This window comes from Staurois parvus, unplaced genomic scaffold, assembly GCF_062004578.1.
Source record: "Staurois parvus isolate SC_StPar_1 unplaced genomic scaffold, SC_StPar_1.0 ptg000025l, whole genome shotgun sequence".
NCBI classification, from domain to species: domain Eukaryota; kingdom Metazoa; phylum Chordata; class Amphibia; order Anura; family Ranidae; genus Staurois; species Staurois parvus.
In genome coordinates this window covers 20,366,031-20,388,859 of record NW_028317821.1, presented here as the reverse complement: position 1 = coordinate 20,388,859, position 22,829 = coordinate 20,366,031, and the positions used below count along the sequence as shown (strand labels likewise).

The window sequence follows — 22,829 nt, the reverse complement described above, 5'->3', positions numbered from 1 at the left end:
GTATAGATATGTATTAAAAATCATATAAATGAGCAGTTTTACCCAGGGTTTTTTTCTCAACAAAGACCCCCAAAAAACCAATCCCCCCCAAACACACCCTCCAAACTGCATCAAATAGTGGGTGGGGTCAAATTTAACTAACAATGGGAGGGTTTTAAAGGGGCATTAAATACCAGGAGTGCATTACATACAAAATGAAAAATTCAGGGCTGCACTATATACATTGTGCGTAGCGTACCCCCTGAACTCTGCACTATGTATGTAGTGCACCCCTGAACTCTGCACTGTGTGTGTAGCATACCCCCTGAACTCTGCACACAGAGTTAAGCTTTCTTCCACAGCTGTTTACCTCTGCATCCTTTGACAAATTTTACTAACGAGTGAGGGTCTTAAAGGGGCATTGAATACCAGGAGTGCATTATGTACAAAGTATAGAGTTCGGGGGTCACTGCACTACAAAAACAAGTACAATAAAATATATATCTATAAATATTACAAAAATAAGCGAATGCTATTAAGAGCATGTATAAACACTTATAAATAATAAATGTCACTACAATAAATGTACTTATGAATATTACCATTATAAATCAGAAAATGTGAACAATGTTATCCCCAAAGTACAGCTGCATCAAGTATATATCCAAAATGTAACCCATTGAGACTTTTAGTTACATACATGGATAATTCCTTTAATATAGGAATTGCAGTGTTCACATTTTTGGATTTACTATGGTAACATTCGTACTAATGAGTAGGTATAGACATGTCCATAGCAGCATTCACTTATTTTTCTGTAAGTCATATATTACATTCCACTTTTTATGTAGGAGTATAGATAGTGCTGTACTATTTTTGTATAAATCAATATTGGTAAGTATTTTTATTCTGTGCTGGCAGCTGAGTAGTTAAGTCTGCGTTTTTTAGGGAGTGAGTGAAAGTTTATGAAATATCTTGAGTCTCTTTTCAGTGCACTGTCAGCGCTCAACAGGCATATGACAATTACAAATAAAGACATTCTTACGTAATTGCACTAGTTGAATTGGAAAATTATTTCATGACTTCAAAGGAATACATGCATAAACTAAAGGGCTTTTAGATATTTGCCTACCTTAATTGGGCAATGATGTTTCCCCATAGATTCTAAAGTTCTAGTTTCTAGGGAAACATTATAGCAGTTAAAAGTGTCCCTTCAGGTAAAGGTGAGCTGTTTTAGAGGGGTTGTTTTAATAAAGGAACAGAGGCTGTTAATTTAGGAATGTTGACTAAGGCTTAATAATAGTCTGTCTCTACTTCAATCAACCAATCATATGCTAGCAAAAAATACTGTGCTTATCATTTCCCTTGCACATGGTTGGGTACTCAAAATAAAATGTTCACTTTAAAAAAGTGAACAGCCTGTACCCAGGGCCTGATTTCTAGCTAGGTTACCTAGGCCATAGCCTAGGGCACCATACCTTGAAACCTTTCCTGTCTATTTGTATGCTCTAGCTGCCTAAAGTCTCCCAGGATGCTCCCCCTGTCATCTTTTACACTGATTTAAGCAAAGTGTACCGCTAACAATTCCCCTACTATTACTCAAATACATGCTTCTGTCTGTCTCTCCAGACCCACACCACTTACACCATGCAGTGCCACCATCTGCTGTAAAATGAGCTGTTGGGGCATGGAGCAGAGTATACATAATTTGAATGTTTTGCAAACCTCAACAAAGATGAGGTATACAATGAGATAGACGTTGAGCAACGCGGCACATTAGCATCACTTAAAAAAACACTGCTATGCACCCTTGAGATGAATGAGGAGGAGGAAAAGAGCAAGTCCAAAAATGGTTGCTATATGTCCTAAAAGAGGAAGAAAAATGAAAATAGCTGCTTTACCCCCTTGAGAAGTAGGAGAATAAGGGCCAAGAACTTTCAGCAAAAGAACCTGGCCGAATGTAAAAATTGGCTGCTCTTTGCACTTGAGTAGAAGGTGGTAAAGGGTGTACTAGTAAGCCCAGATATAAAGGCTGTTATGTGCTCTTGATTAAGAGGAAAGGGGTGCATTAACAGCACAGCAAAATGTGGCTGCTATACACGCTTTAAGAGGAGTGCAGGCCTTTTGCTCTCTGTTTTGATATTTTATTAAACTTTTAAGACAATGTAATGTGGTACTGTGATAAAAGAAGCTTACACTATACTGTTAAATTGTGCCAAAGGTCAATTTGTAGGAAGTTAGGGCTTTAGCATAATTTTTTTGTAAGAGTAAAATGTTCTTTTTCTTTTAGATCTATTGTGGCTCCAATTTTAACTACTTGCCCTCCAGAGGATTTAACCCCCTTCCTGATCAGACCATTTTTTACGAAACAGCAGTGCATTACTTTAACTGACAATTGTGCGGTCATGCAACGCTGCATCCAAATTAAATTTATGTTCTTTTTTTCCCCAGAAATGGAGCTTTCTTTCAGTGGTATTTGATCGCCTCTACTTTTTTTACTTTTTGTGCTATAAAGAAAAAAGGCCGACAATGCAGAGCAATACAAAGCAGCATGCTGGAGCTGACAGGGGAGAGATCTGTATTGTTTACATAAAGACCTCTCCCCAGGGGTGGACTGACAACTCATGGGGCCCCCAGGCAATAGGGGATCATGGGGCCCCTATGTCCTCGCCCACACTCAAACCACACCCAAAAAAGCCAATGAAAGGTACCAGGGGCATCTCATGGGGCCCACTACTGACCCTGGGCCCTCGGGCAGTGCCCGAGTTCCCAAATGGTCAGTCCGCCCCTGCCTCTCCCACATCAGTGATAGTTGGTGATCACCAGGTGCCGGTGGGGAATATCCGGCCAGGACCCAGTGATTGACAGATGTAGCCGCCAATGGCGGCATGGGTTTGGCGCATGCTTGCATGCCCCTAACTCGGAAATACAAAATCACGTATATATACACTTTTGCGCAGCCCTTCCATCTTGTAGCAGTATTTGTGCTGTAGGGCGGCAGGGAAGCGGTTGGCCTTTTAATGCTGTATTTTAAAAAAACTGTTACGGCCAAAATGATCTTAAAAAAAAAAAAAAATTTGTCAAGTTGTTATAAATCAGATTGGGGTGCTGCTGTATTTAAGCCAAACAATAATCTAACAGTAACAAATCAATTACACATGCAAAATATGTGATTCAGGCATACAGTACAAGGTAACCAACCAAGAGAAGAAAAAAAGTGCAAATCCAGTCTTTTCTGTACTCTTTTAGTGAATCAGTCCCATTAGGGTTAATTTACTAAAGGAAAATAGACTGCTCACTTTGCAAGGGAAATTTCCCCAGAGCTAAAGTGAATAATGTGAATCTCTGCTAACTTCCTTCATCCAATCATGTGTAAACAAAATGCTGTTTTCTTTCCAAAGTGAAATTTCACCACATTCACAAAGCTTTGCGGATAATTTACTTGCAACTTCCCCCACAAAGTAATCGGTTTATTTTGCTTTTGCTCTTTTATGTCTGAAAGTGTATCTGTTTGAAATGTGGTTAAAATCTATGACACCAGTGAAATCCCCCCCCCTTCAAAAAAAAAAAAAAGAGCTATAACACAAGCATTTTTTTGGCTGGAGAGATATATATGATTTAACATACACTTCTATAAACATGAGCTTGAAAAAGAGTTTGTTACTTTTGTTTTAGACTCTTTTGCAGTTACAAGTCGATGTGGACATATTGGATTACAAAGGAGCTACACCTCTGCAACGTTCAAGAGATGGGAAAACAATGCAGGTAGGTTGGGCTAACCACTTTGGTTAGAGTACATTTTTTATTTTTTGCAAACATGTAACAATCTGCATTTTTGACTATAAAATTACCTAAAACTGTTGAAAATTCTGTGTATAGCCTTACAGAACAGACAGTGCACAGTCCACATATGCTTTTCTGCTTCACAGCAACAAGGAAACATGAAACTTTATTCAGAGAAAAGACATAGAGTATAGTAGTGATGTAGTTGTTGCACAAAATACATGAACACTCTATTTCAACAAAAACTTCCAGAATGTTATATATTTTCTGAAAGCAGAGGACCTGTACAATACAAAGATAGGAGTTGCAATTTTTTATGTTGCACGATTTTTGTGCAACTGTTTATTAAATGCATTTTTTTCAGTAAAAAAATATAATGAAATTAATTTTAGTGCAAAAACACAATATAAATTACAGTTTCTTGGTAAAATTTATAAGATAAGGTTGCATCAAGGTAATAAATGTCAAACATGTCAAGTATTAAAATTGCATGCTCTTGTGACATTGTGAAAAGCTACGGTACCCCAAAATCTCCATACGTAACTCTTCTTACCAGCCTTTACAGCTAATCAGTTTAAAAATAATTGCAAGCTCAAACTAGTGTCCTAGAACCGTGCTAGAACTATTGTTCTCCCTCTGACATTTGGTGATACCTCACACTTGTGCACACCCTTGGCTCGCGCTTGCATTTGTGGGTGTATGAAGGGCTATGGTTACATTTTGTTTTGATTTTTTTTATTATTTTAAATATATTTTTTAACTTCTTTATGTTTATATTTCGTTTTTTTTTGTTATCACAAGAGCCTATTAAACATTAATAAAATGTGATAGCATTGCGCAGGTGACAGGTACTCTTTATGGAGAAATTGCAAGTCAATATCTCCCCTGCCCTCCACAGCATGCAACCGATAGGGGGGGTCTGGTGGGAATGGGGGGGTAGGCCACACCCCACACTTTATAAGTGATCAGTGACTAGGTGACTATAAAGCTGCTGGATCACTTTACAGATGGAAGCTGGGCTCTTGCAGCCATTGACTTGTGCTTAACATTAGGGGCAACAGTGAGCATGCCAAATGGAGGAAGGAGGAGGGTGAGCAGATTTATTAACACGATCCTACCACTTCACTCTCCAATCAGTGAGTTCTTGATCAAGCTGTTCTGCTGTTGCAGTAGAGATTGAGGACCTAGCTGTGATGTCCAGATCACAAAAATGTCCATCTTTAAAGGAATTCTTAAAATTCTTTGTGAGGGAAAGCAACCCCCATATACAGTATGTATTTGACACAGGAAAGCTGTGGTCTGACCAATTTAAAAAACAGCTTTCAGAACATCTACCCAACTAGTAAAGCTGTTTGTAGTAGAAACATCTAAAGAGTGGTGTGTTAATCAGGGGCGGACCGACAACTCATGGGGCCCCTGGGCAATAGGGGATCATGGGGCCCCTGTGTCCTTGCCCAAACTCAAAAAAGCCTATGAAAAAGGTACCAGGGGCATCTCATGGGGCCCTCTACTGACCCCGTGCCCTCGGGCAATGCCCGAGTTTCCAAATGGTCAGTACGCCCCTGTTCTTACCATTCATCAAAAAACACTTGTAAAGTAAGACATGCCACCAAATTTGTGGTACAGTATTTACCTCATGACATCATATTTACTGGGGTGGATGCAGCAGAGAGGGAATAGAACACCTGTCAGTTTTTCTTACTGTCTGTGACCCTGTTAAAGAGATTCTATCTCTTTTCTATGGTTTCTCCTTATTATTGAAAGCGGAGGGAAAGAAAATCCCACATTTTGGGTTGACATCGGAACACTAACATAGGGGAAACAGATGGCAAAAAAATTATGGGTGTTCTAGTCTCCCTTACTCTGTCCAAAAGTAAAAAATAAATAAAAATTACACTTTAAAGTCATTACAGTGATTCCTAATTGCATAAATACTAATAACACATATCAGTCAGTATCACCACAGTGTCAAATCAAGGTTTAAAGTGTCCATAAAGAAAAAAGTCCATATATTAATTCCACAAAGAATTAACCATCCATACCATGTTTCCAAAAAGAGATCGGGTGATCCACTTTTGCTAATTTATCTACCTCATGCAGTGAGAGTAATAACTCACCAGTTATAGAATATTACAAGGCAAATCATATTCGGCTATATCAAAATGACCGAAATGACCAATATCATCACAGTCTTCCACACTGTTCCATAGTGCAGCAAGTTTATTTGAAACTGAAAAAAAAAAAAATGTATTGCACTCACAGTGCCAAACAGCACCCTCAAAAGGCAAAGGGAGAAACAGATGCTGCGCACCCCCACTCACTCGACCCGAGTCGTTGTGTGCGTTCCCCGACTCGGATCTGCCACCAGAAGTGACTCACGGAAGGACCTGAAGAGACAACAAACAACTGGGCCTCAATGCATTTCACAAATCACGTCATCAGGAAAAAGCTCTGCTGTTATATTTGGCAAATTCATTGCTAAATCTTTGGACATGTCTGTTTTGCTGCTAAATTCAGCTTGTTCAATGAAGCTTTGGCAATAACATGTGCTCCATCTGCCAAACCTGCAAATTGATGACAGCCTTCTCCTAACAGCTCAAGTTCCACACCTTTGTAAGAATACTAGTCTATTCCTAATCTGATTCTGTCTTTCAAAAATATCTTTGGCAAATTTGTTTGTAAAAGTATTCCCACTACGTATGACATATGTTCTAACAAAAGATTAGACCATTGTGATATGCATGTATTATGTTTTTGCTTTTTAAAGTAAATGCCGTATTGATATTTTCAAAATCGCATGCGATATTTGGGAAAAATGTGTCTGCATGCAATATACTATAGTGAATGGAGCCCGTTGTTTTAAAATCATCATTGTTCAGACTGAAAAAAAATGTATTGCTTACATTCTTCTGCCTTTAACCTCCCTAGCAGTATTCCCGAGTGTAGCGCGGGGTAAAGTTTCAGTACCAAAAGCGGTAACCCCGAGCTACACTCGGGCTTACCATGCAGAGTTGCATAGGGAGTCCCTGCAGCGCTTACCTTGTCCTTTGCTCTCACGATGCGTCCCCTGCAGTATCCCCGGCCATCTCCTCCGGCCAATGCCGGCATCCGGCTTCCGTGTTCCGGTCCCTGTGACGTCGGGACATACGGTGGCAAATTTGAAATTTTTTCAAAAATTTCATTTTTTTAAAAATGGTTATTACATAGTAAAACATTGCTGTTTCAATAACATTTCACATACATTTTGTTCCTACTGGTTTGTCCTGTCCCCTGCCTGCATTTTGACTGTTCTTTCTGCCTGGAAACTTAGAAAAGTCCATGGCGTCCAAAAAGTGTCCTTTATGTCAAAATCAGTTTTAGACCGGCTAGAGAACAGCGATAGTAAATCAGAACCACTTGCAGAATTGAGTGATAATGATTCGTGGGGAAATTCGTCATCAGACACTGAAAACGATTCTGCGACTTTGCTCAGCGATGTGCGAACTTGGCGCTATATTTAAAATTTCAATGTTTTTGGTTTGATTATATTATTTAACTAAATGTATTATTATATTATTATTTTTTATGATTATTTATTAAATTATAATTTATGATTTTGTGTTTCAAGTTTTATCATATCCGGAATGTTTACTAGACTCTTGTTCGGACAGATTTCAGTGAGTTATTCCTAAATTACAGGCCTACAATAAAAAAAAATACATATTTCCATGCAAAAAAATGGTACCGCAATGAGCACCAAAAATCTGAAATAATCATACCGCTAGGGAGGTTAAAAATAAACAGAAAATGAAATATTTCTTAGACGGCAATATTGAAAAACAAAGCTTTGTCTTAAAAATATGTATATATTATTTGTCTCACTTCTGTAGCATATGTAATAAAATTATTACCAGGCCCATAGCTGGACATACCTGTTAGCTTCTGTAGTACCACATTTTTGCATTTGGAATGCATTTCCGCTTTCTGACAACCCACTGATAAAATTTGACCAGGAGTTTACCATTCTCAAAGTTAGATTTACCAACCTTAAAATGTGTAAAATGCAATAGAAGCATTGTTTGCTTTGCTGTCTATGATGGCAATTCACATCACTGCACTGCAATGGTGTGCACTTAAGAAGATTTCCAACACAGCAAGGTACAATGCAGTCCATTACATTGCATTACACTGTGGCCTATAGAAAAAGATAAAATGTCACTTTGTAAAGTTTCAACAAAGTTCTAACAAAAAAATATATAGCGGTACAGTGTGATGTGCTGTTTACAATGCATATGGCACTGCTGCCTTCATATTACACATCAGTAGACATGCAGTAGTACATGCCACTGGTTTGAACAAGCCCTTAAATGTAAATTATGCCTCTTTATTAGACATTTATTTATTTATTTCAGGTACTTATAAAATATAAAATACAAGGTTGTGCCAAGTAAATAGATACCCAACATTTATTTATTTCAGGTACTTATATAGCGCCATCAATTTACGCAGCGCTTTACATATATATTGCACATTCACATCAGTCCCTAACCCTCAAGGAGCGCACAATCTAAGGTCCCTAACTTACATTCATACATACACATACTAGGGACAATTTAGACAGGATCCAATTAACCTACCAGCATGTCTTTGGAGTGTGGGAGGAAACTGGAGTACCCAGAGGAAACCCACACAGGCATAGGGAGAACATGCAAACTCCAGGCAGGAGGTGCCGTGGCTGGGATTCAAACCAACGACCCTAGTACTGCCAGGTGGAAGTGCTAACCATTTAGCCACTGTGCTGCCTATGTGCATTTCATTTCGTAACAACTCGATTTTCAGACGAAAAATTGATTTTCGAAGATTCGGATGTATACAAATCTCCGAATGGACAAAGTAAAAAAATGTCAACGAATCTGGAAAAAAAGTTATAATGAAATTAACAAATGCATTTGTTTCATTCACATGATGCGATAGTAGTTCCGGCCCATGGAGAAATTAGTTCAATATTCGATATTGCTTGATAATTCGGATTCGAGTAAAGCTGTAATTCATATTTAATTTTGTAATTGTCACAGTCGGTCAGTTCAGTTCCACAGTCTAAATCAATTCTTAAGTTTGAAAAATTTGAGGCTGACAAATTTTGCTTTATTAATTCCACTGTGTCAAAAAATATTGAATAATTTCGATATATATGAATAAAGAATCCACCCGAAATACTGAAACCAAAATCTAATATTTAGCAATCTTTCGAAAAAACTGCTAAATTTTTCAAATCCACCTGGACTAACGAATATACAAAACAAATGCCGAAGATAGAAAACTAATTCCGAAAACAAATCTGTTCAACATAACGAATATGAGGAAGCAAAATTCTTCAATTAACAAATGCATCTGAAATGAAACAAAATTTTCCAACGCGCACATGTCTACTCTGTATTACCCTCTGAAGCTGGTCATCTGCCACCAGTCAGTCCAATGAGGTCACCCTTATTGACCACTAGGGCCTTATTACTGAATTAAGGATGGGGTGTGTAATAGTAGGACTTCAACTAAAGTAAAACTAAATTAAACTCTTAGTAACAAAGTAATATCGGGTTCATTGGAATGCACAGAGGAGGGTAATAACCTACATTTTGGTGTCCTCCCTCAGGCAAGATTTTAGTTTTTTGCTTTTAATGTTTTTACTAAGGAAAGGCATTTTACTTTTAAAATTTCACTGTACAAATTTAATTTAGCATCTTGCCAAAATGAGTGTTGTGAAATCCAGGATTCTTTTAGAATTAAATTCACAATATAAAATTTAATTATAGTATTTCAATAAATGCCTGCAATGTCAGCCAACCACAGGTTCATGTATAGTCCAAATCAAGGAATAATGACAGAATTGATTAGTTGAAGCAAAGGCTTGGAGTTTTTTTTTTGTTTACTGTAGGTCTATGCAGAAATTCATCACATGAACATATATCTGCCATAATAATATTGCAACAGAATGGACTATTGTCTTTTCAAATTTTGCCTCTAATTACAATATTTACATAATTATCTGTGTTTCACGACAGGGAGCCAATCACTTCCTCAATATCTTTCATTAAAATCTTGGCAGGCTTTTATGCATTGCACAGATGTGAACTAATGTTGGACATGTTTCCCAAAAGAAAAATCTGCAGATATAATTCAAGTTGTAATAAATGAACAATTAGTATGTAATGCAAACAGCAACCTAGAAAAATAATGTGATATCTAGTACATCAACCCAGTTATATTTAGCAATATACTAGTACCTATACAAGGGGATATATGTTTCAAAACAATCATTAGATCATTTTTGCTCACATTTCATCGACTTACTCTGCTGTTTGCCCATTTATCATTGGGTGGATGATACTGTGGGGATGAGTACCAGAACAGTGCTGGACACTGACAGTACTGTAGGTGGTACAGTGATGATTTGCTATCTATTCATTGGTATCTGAGATAGGTGGGTGAATCTGTTATCCCACCCAATTCTGTTGCACCAAACTCCCTATCTGAAGGGACATTGGTGGCTAGATATAAAAGTCTTGTATTGGAAAGTGGGCTAGCACTCGCTGCTGGTCCAGTCTGCAGATCCAGTCATAGGTGGGTACATTTGCTGGGTAGACAAGATAAACCATCATCATCATTTACAGTCATTGTGTATGACTTTGGTCTGACAGCTCAACCAAACGCTACTGCTACAAAAAATTGTCCATATAATCAACCAAGCTGTAGAGGTTGTGCCTGGTTCTGGCACTGCTGGTTTTCATCTTGCTGACCTGTGCAACAATGTAGTGGAGGGGCAGATAGAGGTGTGGTAGCATTTGATAATGTTCCAGTGTAGCTTTCCTGCTAGGAGACTGTCACAACCTCCTTCAACTTCTCCACATTTTGCTATTATAGGAAGGGTCCAACAACAACAACGTACACTGTTTTTTGGCAGTTACGTTTTCAAATACAGGACTTTATAGTTATAGTGACTATAATTGTGTGCAAGGGTGACCTTGACATGAAAGAAAAACAGAATGGTTGGCTGCACAAACAGCAATGTGATGGATGAAATCCTTTATTGGAATCCTTTACATATTATAAGAACAAGACAGCTCCAAGACAGGACAGAGGAGCAGTAGATGCGTTTCACACAAACAAGTGCTTAGTCATTACACTAAGTAATTAGTAATGACTAAGCACGTGTTCATGAGAAATGTGTCTACTGCTCCTCTGTCCTGTCTTGGAGCTGTCATGTTCTTAGAATATAGCATGTAAAGGATTCCAATAAAGGATTTCATCCAACACATTGCTGCTTGTGAGGCCAACCATTCTGTTTTTCCATTGCATCTGTGATCACGGATCGGGCCAGCACCTGCGTGTCTGTGGAGGGGTTATGCAGGTTTGGCACTCACCTAGAGTGGATTTTTTGCTCTTTCAGTTGATCTTGACGTGAAAGTATGTCAAATAATTAAAGTGATAGTAAAGGCTCAGGTTTAAAAAAAGAAACATGTCAGACTTACCCGTTCTTTGGTTTTGCATAGAGCAGCCTTGATTCTCCTCCTCTTGGGTCCCCTGTCGGTGCTCCTGGACCCTCCCCCTGCAGAATGCTCTCAGGGCAAGCCATTTGCTTTGGGGGCACTTGTGTGTGCTTTCTCCCGAGTCCCGCTCTATAAGACACACAGAGCACAGATTAGCTCCACCACTTGATCGTTCCTCACTGGCTGTGATTGCAGCAGTGGGAGCCAATGGCTCATGCTGCTGTGTCTCAGCCAGTGAGGAGTGAGAGACCTGGGAGAGCCAAGACCCCTTTGCAAAGCTGTGGGGGCTGGGAGGCTGTTGGGGGAACAGCAACAGGAGGTTTTTTTTACCTTCATGCACAGAATACATGAAGGTAATAGACCTTCTGCCTTTTTAACCACTTTAATCTAACTCTGACTAATAACTGAACTTTATACAGATAAAAAGACAAAAAAGAATGCAGCTCTGCAATCATTTAATATATCAATACATTTACTTTTTAAATGTAAGCAATGTAAATACCCAAAATATCCCTATATCAGCCTCTTGCAGTCCCTGTATAGCAGATCCGAAAGATGAGAGGAAGAAAGAGAACAAGTAGCCAATCAGTTCATCACCTGACAAGAAGCATGCTATAAAGAAGAGATAGTAGACCAATAGAGATGAGTTCATCACTGTGATGCTTCTCCTTTCACTGTGCAGCACAGGCTGCGGCAGGTCCAGAACAGCCTGGGCTTAGAGGAAGTAAATGGAGTGATGATGCCCATGAGACTGAGGACATCTAGCAACAGAAAGAATGTTCCATGGGGACATCTCTGGACTGAAGGTGAACATTGCAGCAAAAGCTGTTTTTTTTTTATTTCATCTTTGAATGGGCTATTCATTTTTATCTTGTTATTTTTGACTTTGAGCTTTGTTTTAACTCAGTGGTAAAAATTTATATTTTACCTCCCTTCCCTATGTGACTTGAACGCCTGACCTAACCCTGAAAATTCACCAGTAGTAGTGTCCCTATTGGAAGATGTCCCTTCTGTTACTGTTCTGGATACCACCAAAAATTAGGGGTTTTCTTTTACTTTCACTTTTGGTGATAATGGTAAAGATGACAAATAGAGAGAGAGTGAATCTCCCTAGTTGGAGTACAGACAGCAATAAAAACCTGAAAGATTTTCAAATTCTTCTCCACTAAAACTGCGGTGACAGACAGGACTTGTAATTTATTCATTCACAGATTCCTGATTTTGTTGAATGTGAGGAGGATAGGAACCTACACCCTCTGTCAAGAAAGGGAGGCTGAGGGGGAGAGGGGGGGATCAGCTTGAACATATTACACTCTAAATAGGGGTGTAACATGTAACGTTTAAAAGGTGAACCTATCCTTTAAAATCAGGGCTTTAACAAGACTACTTGGAAACACCTTTTTGAGTTATTCCTCTGTAGATTTTCTAGTGTGCTTCAGATCGTTATTGTGTTGAAATATCCATTTCCACTTTTACGTTTTGGAGCGATAGCTTCACATTCCCATCTATCAGACTTGGATATGATGCAGATTTCTGTCCAGGCCTTAGAGCAGCAAAGAAACCCCAAATCATAAAATTTCCACCAACAAGCTTCACAGTTATACAAGGTTCTTCACCTGAAGTGCTGACTTCAGTTTGCACTAAACATGTCTACTGTTACTGTGGCCAAACAATTCTACCTTTGATTCATCATTCCACAGCACATTGGGTCCATTCACAAAAGCATATCACATGCGGTATTTAGGTGTCAGGACACACCTAAATATTGCATGCAATCCTGTCAATTCACTATACTGTTTTGCTTTTTTTGCCTAAAACACCCAGTAAATACCGCATTAAAAGGTCTTAAACTCAATCACAAAAGGAACTAAATAATTAAATTAATGCGGTATTTAATCATTGGGGTGGATTTATAAAGGAAAAACTTTTTTTCAGTTTTGGATAGAGTGGAGGTGGATTAGAACACCTGTCAGGTTTTTATTGTTGTCTGTGATCCTATTAGATTCACTCTCTCTGTTTGTCCTGTTTACTATTATTGAAAGTAAAAGAAAATACTAAATTTTTGGTTGTCCCCAGAAAAGTAATAGAGGGGATGTCTTCCAACGGAGACAAAAAAAAAATTCCAGTGGTTATAACCTTTCCTTAGTCTATCCAAAATGATAAAAAAAAGTTTTGCTTATAGTTCTACTTTAGGCAAATGGACTGTGCAATTTGCCGGTTGCTTTAGAGCTTAGTACATGAGGTGAAGCTTCACTTTACAACAAATACCCAATCACATGCAAGAAAAAAAATGATTGGATTATGGAAATTAGCAGAGCTTGATCTCATTTACTAAGCTCTGGAGTAACTTAATTTACAAAGTGCTGACTCTATGTGCCTTTAGTAAATCCACCCCATTACATGTAGTAAAATATACGTATTTTTTCCTGTTATTTCGTCAGATTTTTAGAGACTTTTTTTGTGAATATACAAGCATATTCATCATTTGTTGTAGAAAACCTTTCAAACACTCCAAACATATTACAATGTACATGCATATCACAATGGTCCAATCCCTTGTTGAAACATATGTCATATATAGTAGACATGTGCGGATTGTTTAGTTCCAAATCAAAATTTGCACCACATTTTTGTTATTCGGAGATTTGGATGTATCTGAATCTCCAGATTACAATAGTAATGAATTTAAAGGATTCTGAAATAACAAAACAAAATGCCTTCTGAAATTCTAATCAAATTTGAATCAAATTTGAAAATGATATTGAATTCTAAAACAAATTCTAAATATAAACATATTGGTCGCTATTTCTGATTTCCTTCAAAGACTATGTGTATTAGTGTTAGCATATAGCCGCCTTCTGAAATTCAAATTTCCAAAAGGATAAACTAGAATATAATAGAAAAAAATAGAGTAAAACAGAATAGAGTAGAATAGAATAGTAAATAAAATAATAGAATATAACATTGAAAAGAAAATTAAGGAATAGAAAAGAATGGAATAGAAAATAATAGAATGGAAAAAAATAGAATAGATTAGAACAGAAAGAATGTAGCCGTCTTCCGAAATTTGAAAAAAATAATAGAATAAAATAGAATAGAAAAGAATAGAGTAACATAGAATAGAATAGAAAATAAAATAAAAGAATAAAACAGATAAAAAAAATTAAGGAACAGAATAAAAGAGAAAAGAATAGAGTAGAAAAAATAGAATAGAATTAAATAGAATATAACCATCTTCTGAAATCAGGGTCAGGGACTTCTTTTTCCCACAGTAGATTGGTGTGTTGCATGTAATAGATTTCAATGGACCCGCACTATGTAAGTGTCGTGTTTTGCTTGTTTTTTTTTTGGCTAATAAGAAAGTATGACAGTTCTGTTCATGCAGTGCAACTTTGATGCGACTTTACATTCGTCACTCAAGTAGCATCAAAGTCACATTAAAGTAGTGCAAGAATCTTTGTATCCAACGTTGCATGTTATTGTTAGGGTTAAGGACTAAGGTTAGATTTAAATGTTAGGGTTGGGCAAAGGTTAGGGATAAGGGGTAGAGCTAAATGTTAGGGTTAGGGTTAAAGGCTAGTATTAGGGTCAAGGGCTAGGGTTAGAATTAGGGTCAGTGGTAATTGTTCGGGTTAGCGTGAATTGTTATGACTGGAATGCTAACCCGAACACATGCCACTAACCCTAACTCTAATAATTACCACTAACCCTAATGATTACCGCTAGCCATGTCCCTAATGTTTACAGCTAACCCTAACTCTAGCCCTTAACCCTAACCACAGCCGTTAACCCTAAGCCTAACATGCAACTTTGGACACATAAAGGTTTCTGCACAACTTTGATGTGAGTTTGATGTGACTTTGATGCTACTTGAGTGCCAGAGAGTGTAAATTCAAATCAAAATCACACTACATTAGTGATGGGGTCGAACACCCCTGTATTCGGATCGCTGTCTAACATTCCAGCCTAATGAATGTTTAACCTCCTTGGCGGTATGATTCTTTCCGATTTTTTGTGCTGAAAGCGGTACCATTTTTTTGCATGGAAATATGTCGTTTTTTATTGTAGGCCTGTAATGTTTAGGAATAACTCACTGAAATCTGTCCAAACAAGAGTCTATTAAACATTCCGGATATGATAAAATTTGAAACACGAAATCATAAATTATAATTTAATAAATAATCATAAAAAATAATAATATAATACTAATAAATTTAATTCAATAATATAATCAAACCAAAAACACTGAAATTTGAAATACAGAGGCAAATTCGCACATCGCTGAGCAAGGTCGCAGAATCGTTTTCAGTGTATGATGACGAATTTCCCCACAAATCATTATCACTCAATTCTGCAAGTGGTTCTGATTTACTATCGCTTTTCTAAAACCACTTTTGACGTAAAGGGACGCTTTTTGGACGCCATGGACTTTTCTAAGTTTCCAGGCAGAAAGAACAGCAAAAATGCAGGCAGGGCACAGGACAAAGCAGTAGGGCAAAATGTATGTGAAATGCATTGAAATAGCAATGACAGCAAAAATGAAATTTTTTTAAAAATTCTAATTTCCCGCCGGTTCCGGCGCCCGTACGTCCCGACGTCACAGGGACCGGAACACAGGAGCCGGATGCCGGCATCGGCCGGAGGAGATGGCCGGGGACGCTGGAGGGGACACATCGCGGGAGTGAAGGACAAGGTAAGCGCTGCAGGGACCCCCAGAACAACGCCGCATGGTAAGCCTGAGTGTAGCTCAGGGTTACCACTTTTGATATAGAAATTTTACCCTGAGCTACACTCGGGAACACCGCTAAGGATTTTAACAGCGAACTTCGAACTCAATGCAAGTCTATGGGACTCGAACTTGTAAATTGAAAAGTGCCCATTTTGAAAGCTTATATGCAAGTTATTGGCCATAAAAGGGGTAAGGAGGTACTGCCCCAAGGGATCTGAATCAGTAAAAAAAAAAAACATCAAAAAGTACCATTTTTAAAGGGGCAGTCATTGTTCATTGCTTAAAGTAAAAAAAAAAAGAAAATATCCTTTAAATATCATGCCTGGGATGGGGGGGGGGCTTAAACTAGCTGCAAAGTTGCACATCTGTGCAATGTATAGAACATGCTGCAGCAGGACTGACATTTCTTTTTTTAAATGACAAGAAAAAATAAAAAAAACCATAGCAGACTCCTCTTTACATCTGGTAAGAAGGTTAGGAGGGAACCCCAGTATATATATATATTTTTTAAAGTGCGTGGTTTTCCCTCTAAAAGGACTTTTAATGGGAATCCCACTGCAAAAAATGGGGAAAAAAGCATGGGGTCCCAACTAAATTCCTACCAGACCCTTGATCCGAGCACAGAGCCGGCAGGGCAGGAAAGGGGGGGGGGCAAACCAGTGTCCCCCCTCACCCCTTGCGGCTTACCAGGCCACATGCCCTCAGCATGGGGGCAAAGACCTCTTCCCCACAATCCTGGCCCAGTGGTTGTGGGGGTCTGCGGGCAGGGGAGCTCATTAGCATCAGGGTACCCCTTTAACCACTTGCCTACTGGGCACTTATACCCCCTTCCTGCCCAGACCAATTTCAGCTTTCAGCACTGTCAAATGTTGACTGACAATTACTCAATAATGAAAAGCTGTACCCATATGAATTTTTTTGTCCTTTTTTCCACATAAATAGAGCTTTATTTTGGTGGTATTTAATCAGCACTGGGTTTTTTATTTTTTGCGCTATAATTGAAAAAACGACCAAACAATTTGAAGAAAAAAAAACACTTTTTTCTTTGTTTCTGTAGTAAAATTTTGCAAATAAGTAATTTTTCTTCATACATTTTGGTCAACATTTATACTGCTACATTTGCTTGGTAAAAATAACTTAAATCTGTGTATATTATTTTGTCTTTGTGAAAGTTATAGAGTCTACAAGCTATGGTACCAATCATTGAAAATTGATCACACCTAATGTACTAATGTCCTATCTCATTTCTAGAGACACTAACAAGACAGGACAGTACAAATTCCCCAAAATGACCCCGTTTTGGAAAGTAGACAGTCCAAGGTGTTTAGTTAGAGGCATAGTGAGTTTTTTGAAGTTGTAAATTTTTCCCACAATTTTATTAAGAATGAAGATTTTTTTTTGTCCCACAAAATTGTCATATTAAAAGGTTATTTCTCCCACATGGCATATGCATACTTGCAGCTACACCCCAAAAACACATTCTGCTACTCCTCCTGAGTATGGGGATACCACATGTGTGAGACTTTTTCACAACCTAGCCACATAAAGAGGCCCAGAATGCAAGGAGCAATGTCAGGTGACCTAGGGGTATAAATTTCACATTTAATTTCCTGACTACCTATTACACTTTTGAAGGTCCTGGAGCACCAGGACAATGGAATTACTCACAAAATGACCCATTTTGAGAAGCAAACACCCCAATGTATATTATGTTAGGCATAATGAGTCTTTTGAACATGTAATTTTTTTCCACAAGCTTTCCAAAAATGTGTGTAGCAGGCTCCTTGTACGAGAGGATTCAGAAGGAATCACACGTTCTGCAGTCGGTTCTTCCTCTCCCTCCCCTATTGTAAAACCTGGGCATTCTGCCAAGCTCATGACTCATCCACTTCACAGCAAAGAGCTCTCAGCAAACGACGCTGGGAAGGGGAGGAGGCAGGAAGAGAAGGGGAGAACGGAGAGACACACGAGGCTGGAGAGTGGACAGGGACACGTGGAGCCCGTCCAAGGAGAGGAGGAGGCACTACAGCACTCAACGCGGATAGAGGGACCCTGCTGCGTGTTCGGAGTCTGGTGAGCTGTCCCACTGGGAGAGAGTAAGACACACCATTTACACTTTGCATATAGACTGGGACATCCGCACCCCACTGCTGGGATCTCACCCATCCGAGGTCCTGTGCAAGCCACAGATCCCCCTGCCTGCTTTGCCCCTCACCACCAGTGTAATTGAGTCTGCCCCGGGGACTGACACATACTGGGAGATTGCATCCTGCAACTGCTCCTGGTCTTGGGGTGCTTTGTGTTGCTTCTAGACACTGAGGTTGGATCCTCTCAGCCCAGAAACCTAGTGAAATCTGATGTAACCCACACCAGCTGAAACTCCAAAGAAGCCTTCAGCTGCTATTTACTTCATTGTAAGGACTAAACGTGCACCAACTAGAGCTCCACCGTTACAAGGACTGAAGTGGGGGAATCTGGCTTAGTAGCTTTATTAGATGTACCTCTTTATTGCATTCTGTTCTGACTCTGAGGTGATCTTTGGCTAACGCCCCTCAGAAGCAGAATCATACACCGGTGTGGGTAATACGTTTCATTGATAGAATGAAACGTATGAAGTAAGTTTATTTGTTTGATATCAGTTGTATTTTGCTTAAAGTGCGACTCTGCCATCCGGAGACTCTTGGCTGTGAAGCCCTCTAGTGGCAGACCAAATTTACTGCATTGCACAAAGAGGAAAAGTAAGTTTTGAAGTTTAAAAGGGAACCCCACCCCTCTACACTGCATTTCATTCTCCATAAAATTGTTCTTGTTTCATTTAACCCTGTGTCTGCAAATTTCTTGGTGGTGTATTTGCTATTCATTACCAGTTGTGCCAGAGGGATTGGGTTTGCTTAGGGTTGGATCTATTGAGCGCAGGACCCTAATATATATTCCAGCTTGTCCCAAGGGGCAGTGCTACATGTGGAAAGAAAATAAAAACATATTCTTTTTTTACACAACGTTGTCCATTTATAAGATATTTCCAACACATAGCACGTACATACCAAAAATTACACCCCAAAATACATTCTGATACTCCTGAGTATGGGGATACCACGTGTGAAACTTTTCCACAGCCTGGCCACATAGAGAGCCCCAGCATCCAAGTAGCACCTTTAGGCCTTCTAGGGGCAACAATTACACATCTAATTTCTTGACAACATATCATGTTTTTGATGGCCCTGGAGCATCAGGACAGTGAAAACACCAACACCCACAAAATTACCCCATTATGGAAAGCAAACACTTCAACGTATTTTTTATGAGGCATAATGAGTCATTTGAACATGTCACTTTTTACACAAGTTTTCAAAAAATGTGGAAAGAAAACGAAAACATATTTTTTTACACAATGTTGTCCATTTATAAGATATATCCAACACATAGCACGTACATACCAAAAATTGCACCCTAAAATACATTCAGCTACCTCTCTTGATTATGGTGATATCACACACGTGAGACTATTCCATGGCCTGGCCACATAAAGAGGCCCAACCTCCAAGAATCACTTTTAGGTGTTCTAGGGGCAAAAATTATACATCTAAATTTCCTGACAACCTATCACGTTTTTGAAGTCCCTGGAGCAACAGGAAAGTGGAAACACCCACAAAATGACCCCAGTTTGGAAATAAAACACCACAATGTATTTTCTAAGAAGCATAATGAGTCGTTTGAACATTTAATTTTTTTCCATAAGTTTTCAGGCTGACATCGAAGTAGCAGGCAGAAACAAGGTCCATAAAAAGTCCTGGGTCAGTACAGGCAGCTGGCAGATATATGGTCAGCACAACCAAAGTATTTGTCCAGGCAGCAGGCAGAAAAATGCTCCATAAAATTTCCCGAGTTATCACAGGCAGCAGGCAGAGTTATGTCCAGCACAGACACAGTTTTTGTCCAGGCAGCTAGCAGGAACATGGCCCATAAAAGGTCCTGGGTCAGTACAGGCAGTAGGCAGAGATATGGCCACCACAGCCAAAGCATTGGTCCAGGCAGCAGGCAGGAACATAAGGCTTAGGGCCTAGGCCAGGTAGGACCAGGGCACAGGGGTAGAGGCTTCGTCCCATCCAATCTCTTTGAAGCCTCCGGACAAACAGACCCTGTTCTGGGAATTACAAAACTCGGAGAAAACCAAAAACTGTTTTCCTCTACTCAGAACTCTACTCTGAAGCTCCTCACATATCTGAGATCCCTGTGTTATCTTGAATCCTACTACTACAATAGTAGGGCAAAAGATAAATCCAGGCAAAAAACATGGTCGATTAACAGGCCAAGATTAGTCCAGGAAGAAGGCATAAACGTAGCTTATAATCCAGAAGGCAGGCAGAAGAATAGTCGATAAACAGGTCAGGGTCAGTTCAGGTGGAAGGCAGAAACGTGGTGGATAAACAATGCAAATGGCAGGCAAAGGCATAGTCGATAAACCGGCTGGGGTCAGCTAAGGTAGAAGGCAGTGGCATGGTTGGTTGAGGCAGCAGACAAATGATCACAGAGTTATTGTAACGGGGAAATGGCAGGCTGTTTGAAATATGGGCTAATATTTTAGTAATGTGTCAAAACATTGGAAGCAGTCTCCGATGCACAGGCCTGGTTGGGAGGGACATTGGGGACAGTGAAAACTTGAGTCTCTTCCAACTGCTCATCTGCTGCATACTCAACATCTTTTTTGGCATCCTCAACCTGCTTCTGTTGGTGGAATGCTCTCACGGAAGTGGCGCTCATGAAGTCTGCTCACAAAATCGGAACTAATGATTTCTGGGGGGTATCCTTGCTGATAGATAAGGGACGTGACAACTTCTTCTATAAATTTGAGGAAGGCAGTGGGTCTTTCTGTGGATTTGGTGTAGGTGACATATGCATTATAAGTCGCCAAATGATTAAAATAGATTGCAACTTTTTCATACCAGAAATAGGACCTTCTTGTTGCTAAATAGGGCTGCAACATCTGAACGTTGAACTCCAACCCCCCCCCCCCCCCATGCAGAGATTGTAATCTTGGATGGCCACAGGCTTTTGAATTGCACCGTGACTTCCAGTAATTTCCACCGAGGTGTCGTGGATGGTGGATAGGACATAAGCATCTCTCCTATCCTTCCACTTCATAGCCAGCACTTCGTCGTTTCTTAGGCTTGCTGATTCCCCCTTTGTAGCCTGGTATTCACTAGAGATTGTGGGAAGGCCTTCCTGTTTTTTCGGGAGGTACCGCAGGCCAAGGTTTTCTCATGGTACAGGTGTCGGAAAAGGGGCAGACTGGTATAGAAATTATCCTTGTAAATGTGATAACATTTTTGGAAAAGTAGATAAGCCAAATCCCACACAATTTTTCCACTTGTTCCAATGTAGGTTGGGCACTCAGGGGGATGTAGCTGGGAATCTTTGCCTTCATATACACGGAATGCATATAAATGTCCCGTGGCTCTTTCAGAAAGCTTGTAGAGCTTTACTCCATATCTCGCTCGCTTACTTGGAATATATTGCTTAATTCCTAGCCAGCCAGAGAAGTGGACAAGGGATTCGTCTGCACATATGTTTTTATCGGGGACAAGAAGTTCAGCAAATCGTTGGGAAAAAAAATTAAGAAGTGGGCAAATTTTGTATAATTTGTCATAGTTTGGATGATCTCTGGGAAGGCACTGAGTATTGTCACTGAAATGAAGGAAACTCATGATCATCTCATAGTGTGACCTGGGCATTACAGCAGAATAAATTGGGGGTGTGGGTGTGTGGACCAGTATGCATGTCCTTCACTTTTTTTTGTAAGCCCCATGTTAAGGGTGAGGCCCAAAAGTAACTTAAATTCCTCCAATATAAGAGGTCTCCATTCAAATGGACATAGGATGAACTGGTATTGTTATTAATGAATTGTGTGGCATGAAGGTTTGTCTGGTCCACAATAAATTGAAGTAAGGTGTCGACCAAAAATAAATAAAAAAAAAAAATTTCTTAAAAAAATTCTCAGTGTTGGCCTGCACACCTGGCTGTGCGGTGAAAGGGGGAATGCTTGTTGATCCGGAGTTGGAGAGCAGCCATAATGGGTTGGCAAGAGCATCTGGGAGGTATGTTTGGGCCCTGATTCTTGGGGGTTGATGGAATAATCCAGTGCTGGTACTGGGTCTTTCATTTATGGGTCTAGCACCATTGGCGTTTGCAAATTCACCATTGGGATGTATGGCGCTGCTGGTGGCTGCCTCTTTTTCAGAGCACCGTATCCTTTTAGAAGGAACCCTTTCCTCCTCTGATTCAGTCGCTGATCCACTGCTTACTATGGGTTCATACACTTAATCAGAACCAATCAGTGAGAACTCGCTCCTGCTCTCATCTGTCATATGAGGATTTTGAACGCCTCCTCACTGGTGTAAACTTGTTTTGACGAAGCTGGCTCTGGTGGCACTGAGACAGGTAGACTGCTAATGTTGACTGTAGGACTGGTGCCTTTGTGATAGTTGCAGTGTAAACTGTAATTCACTGTTAGAAGATTCCTCTCCACACACAAGATCTGTGTGTGAGTAGAGGAAGCTGATAACAGTGAGTTAGCTCTCTGTATTTACATTTGTGACAGGCTGTGATTGTCACTTGGTAAAGAACATCAGCCAATGGCTCTTTATCATGATGAGCTGAGTCCAGGGATACAGGCGGGCGGGAGGCAGTTAAATAAGGGGGCACCCTGATACTTCCCCCCTCCCTTGTGAATGAGTAAGGGATACTTGTACCCCTACCCATTCACTAAAGGGTTGCATTCAGTAAATAGTAAAGACTTTAAAAAAATTCCTTTATTG

The 22,829-nt window shown here is 39.6% G+C and overlaps 1 protein-coding gene across 1 annotated transcript in view; it reads left to right on the top strand.

The window, feature by feature from the left end:
* LOC149471981 (uncharacterized) overlaps positions 1-22,829 on the top strand; it is a 344,746-nt gene that overhangs the window by 239,514 nt on the left and 82,403 nt on the right. Inside the window, exon 19 of the mRNA XM_089652739.1 lies at positions 3,655-3,744. Within this exon, the coding sequence (XP_089508865.1) occupies positions 3,655-3,744 (90 nt within the window). The remainder of the gene's footprint in view (positions 1-3,654; positions 3,745-22,829) is intronic.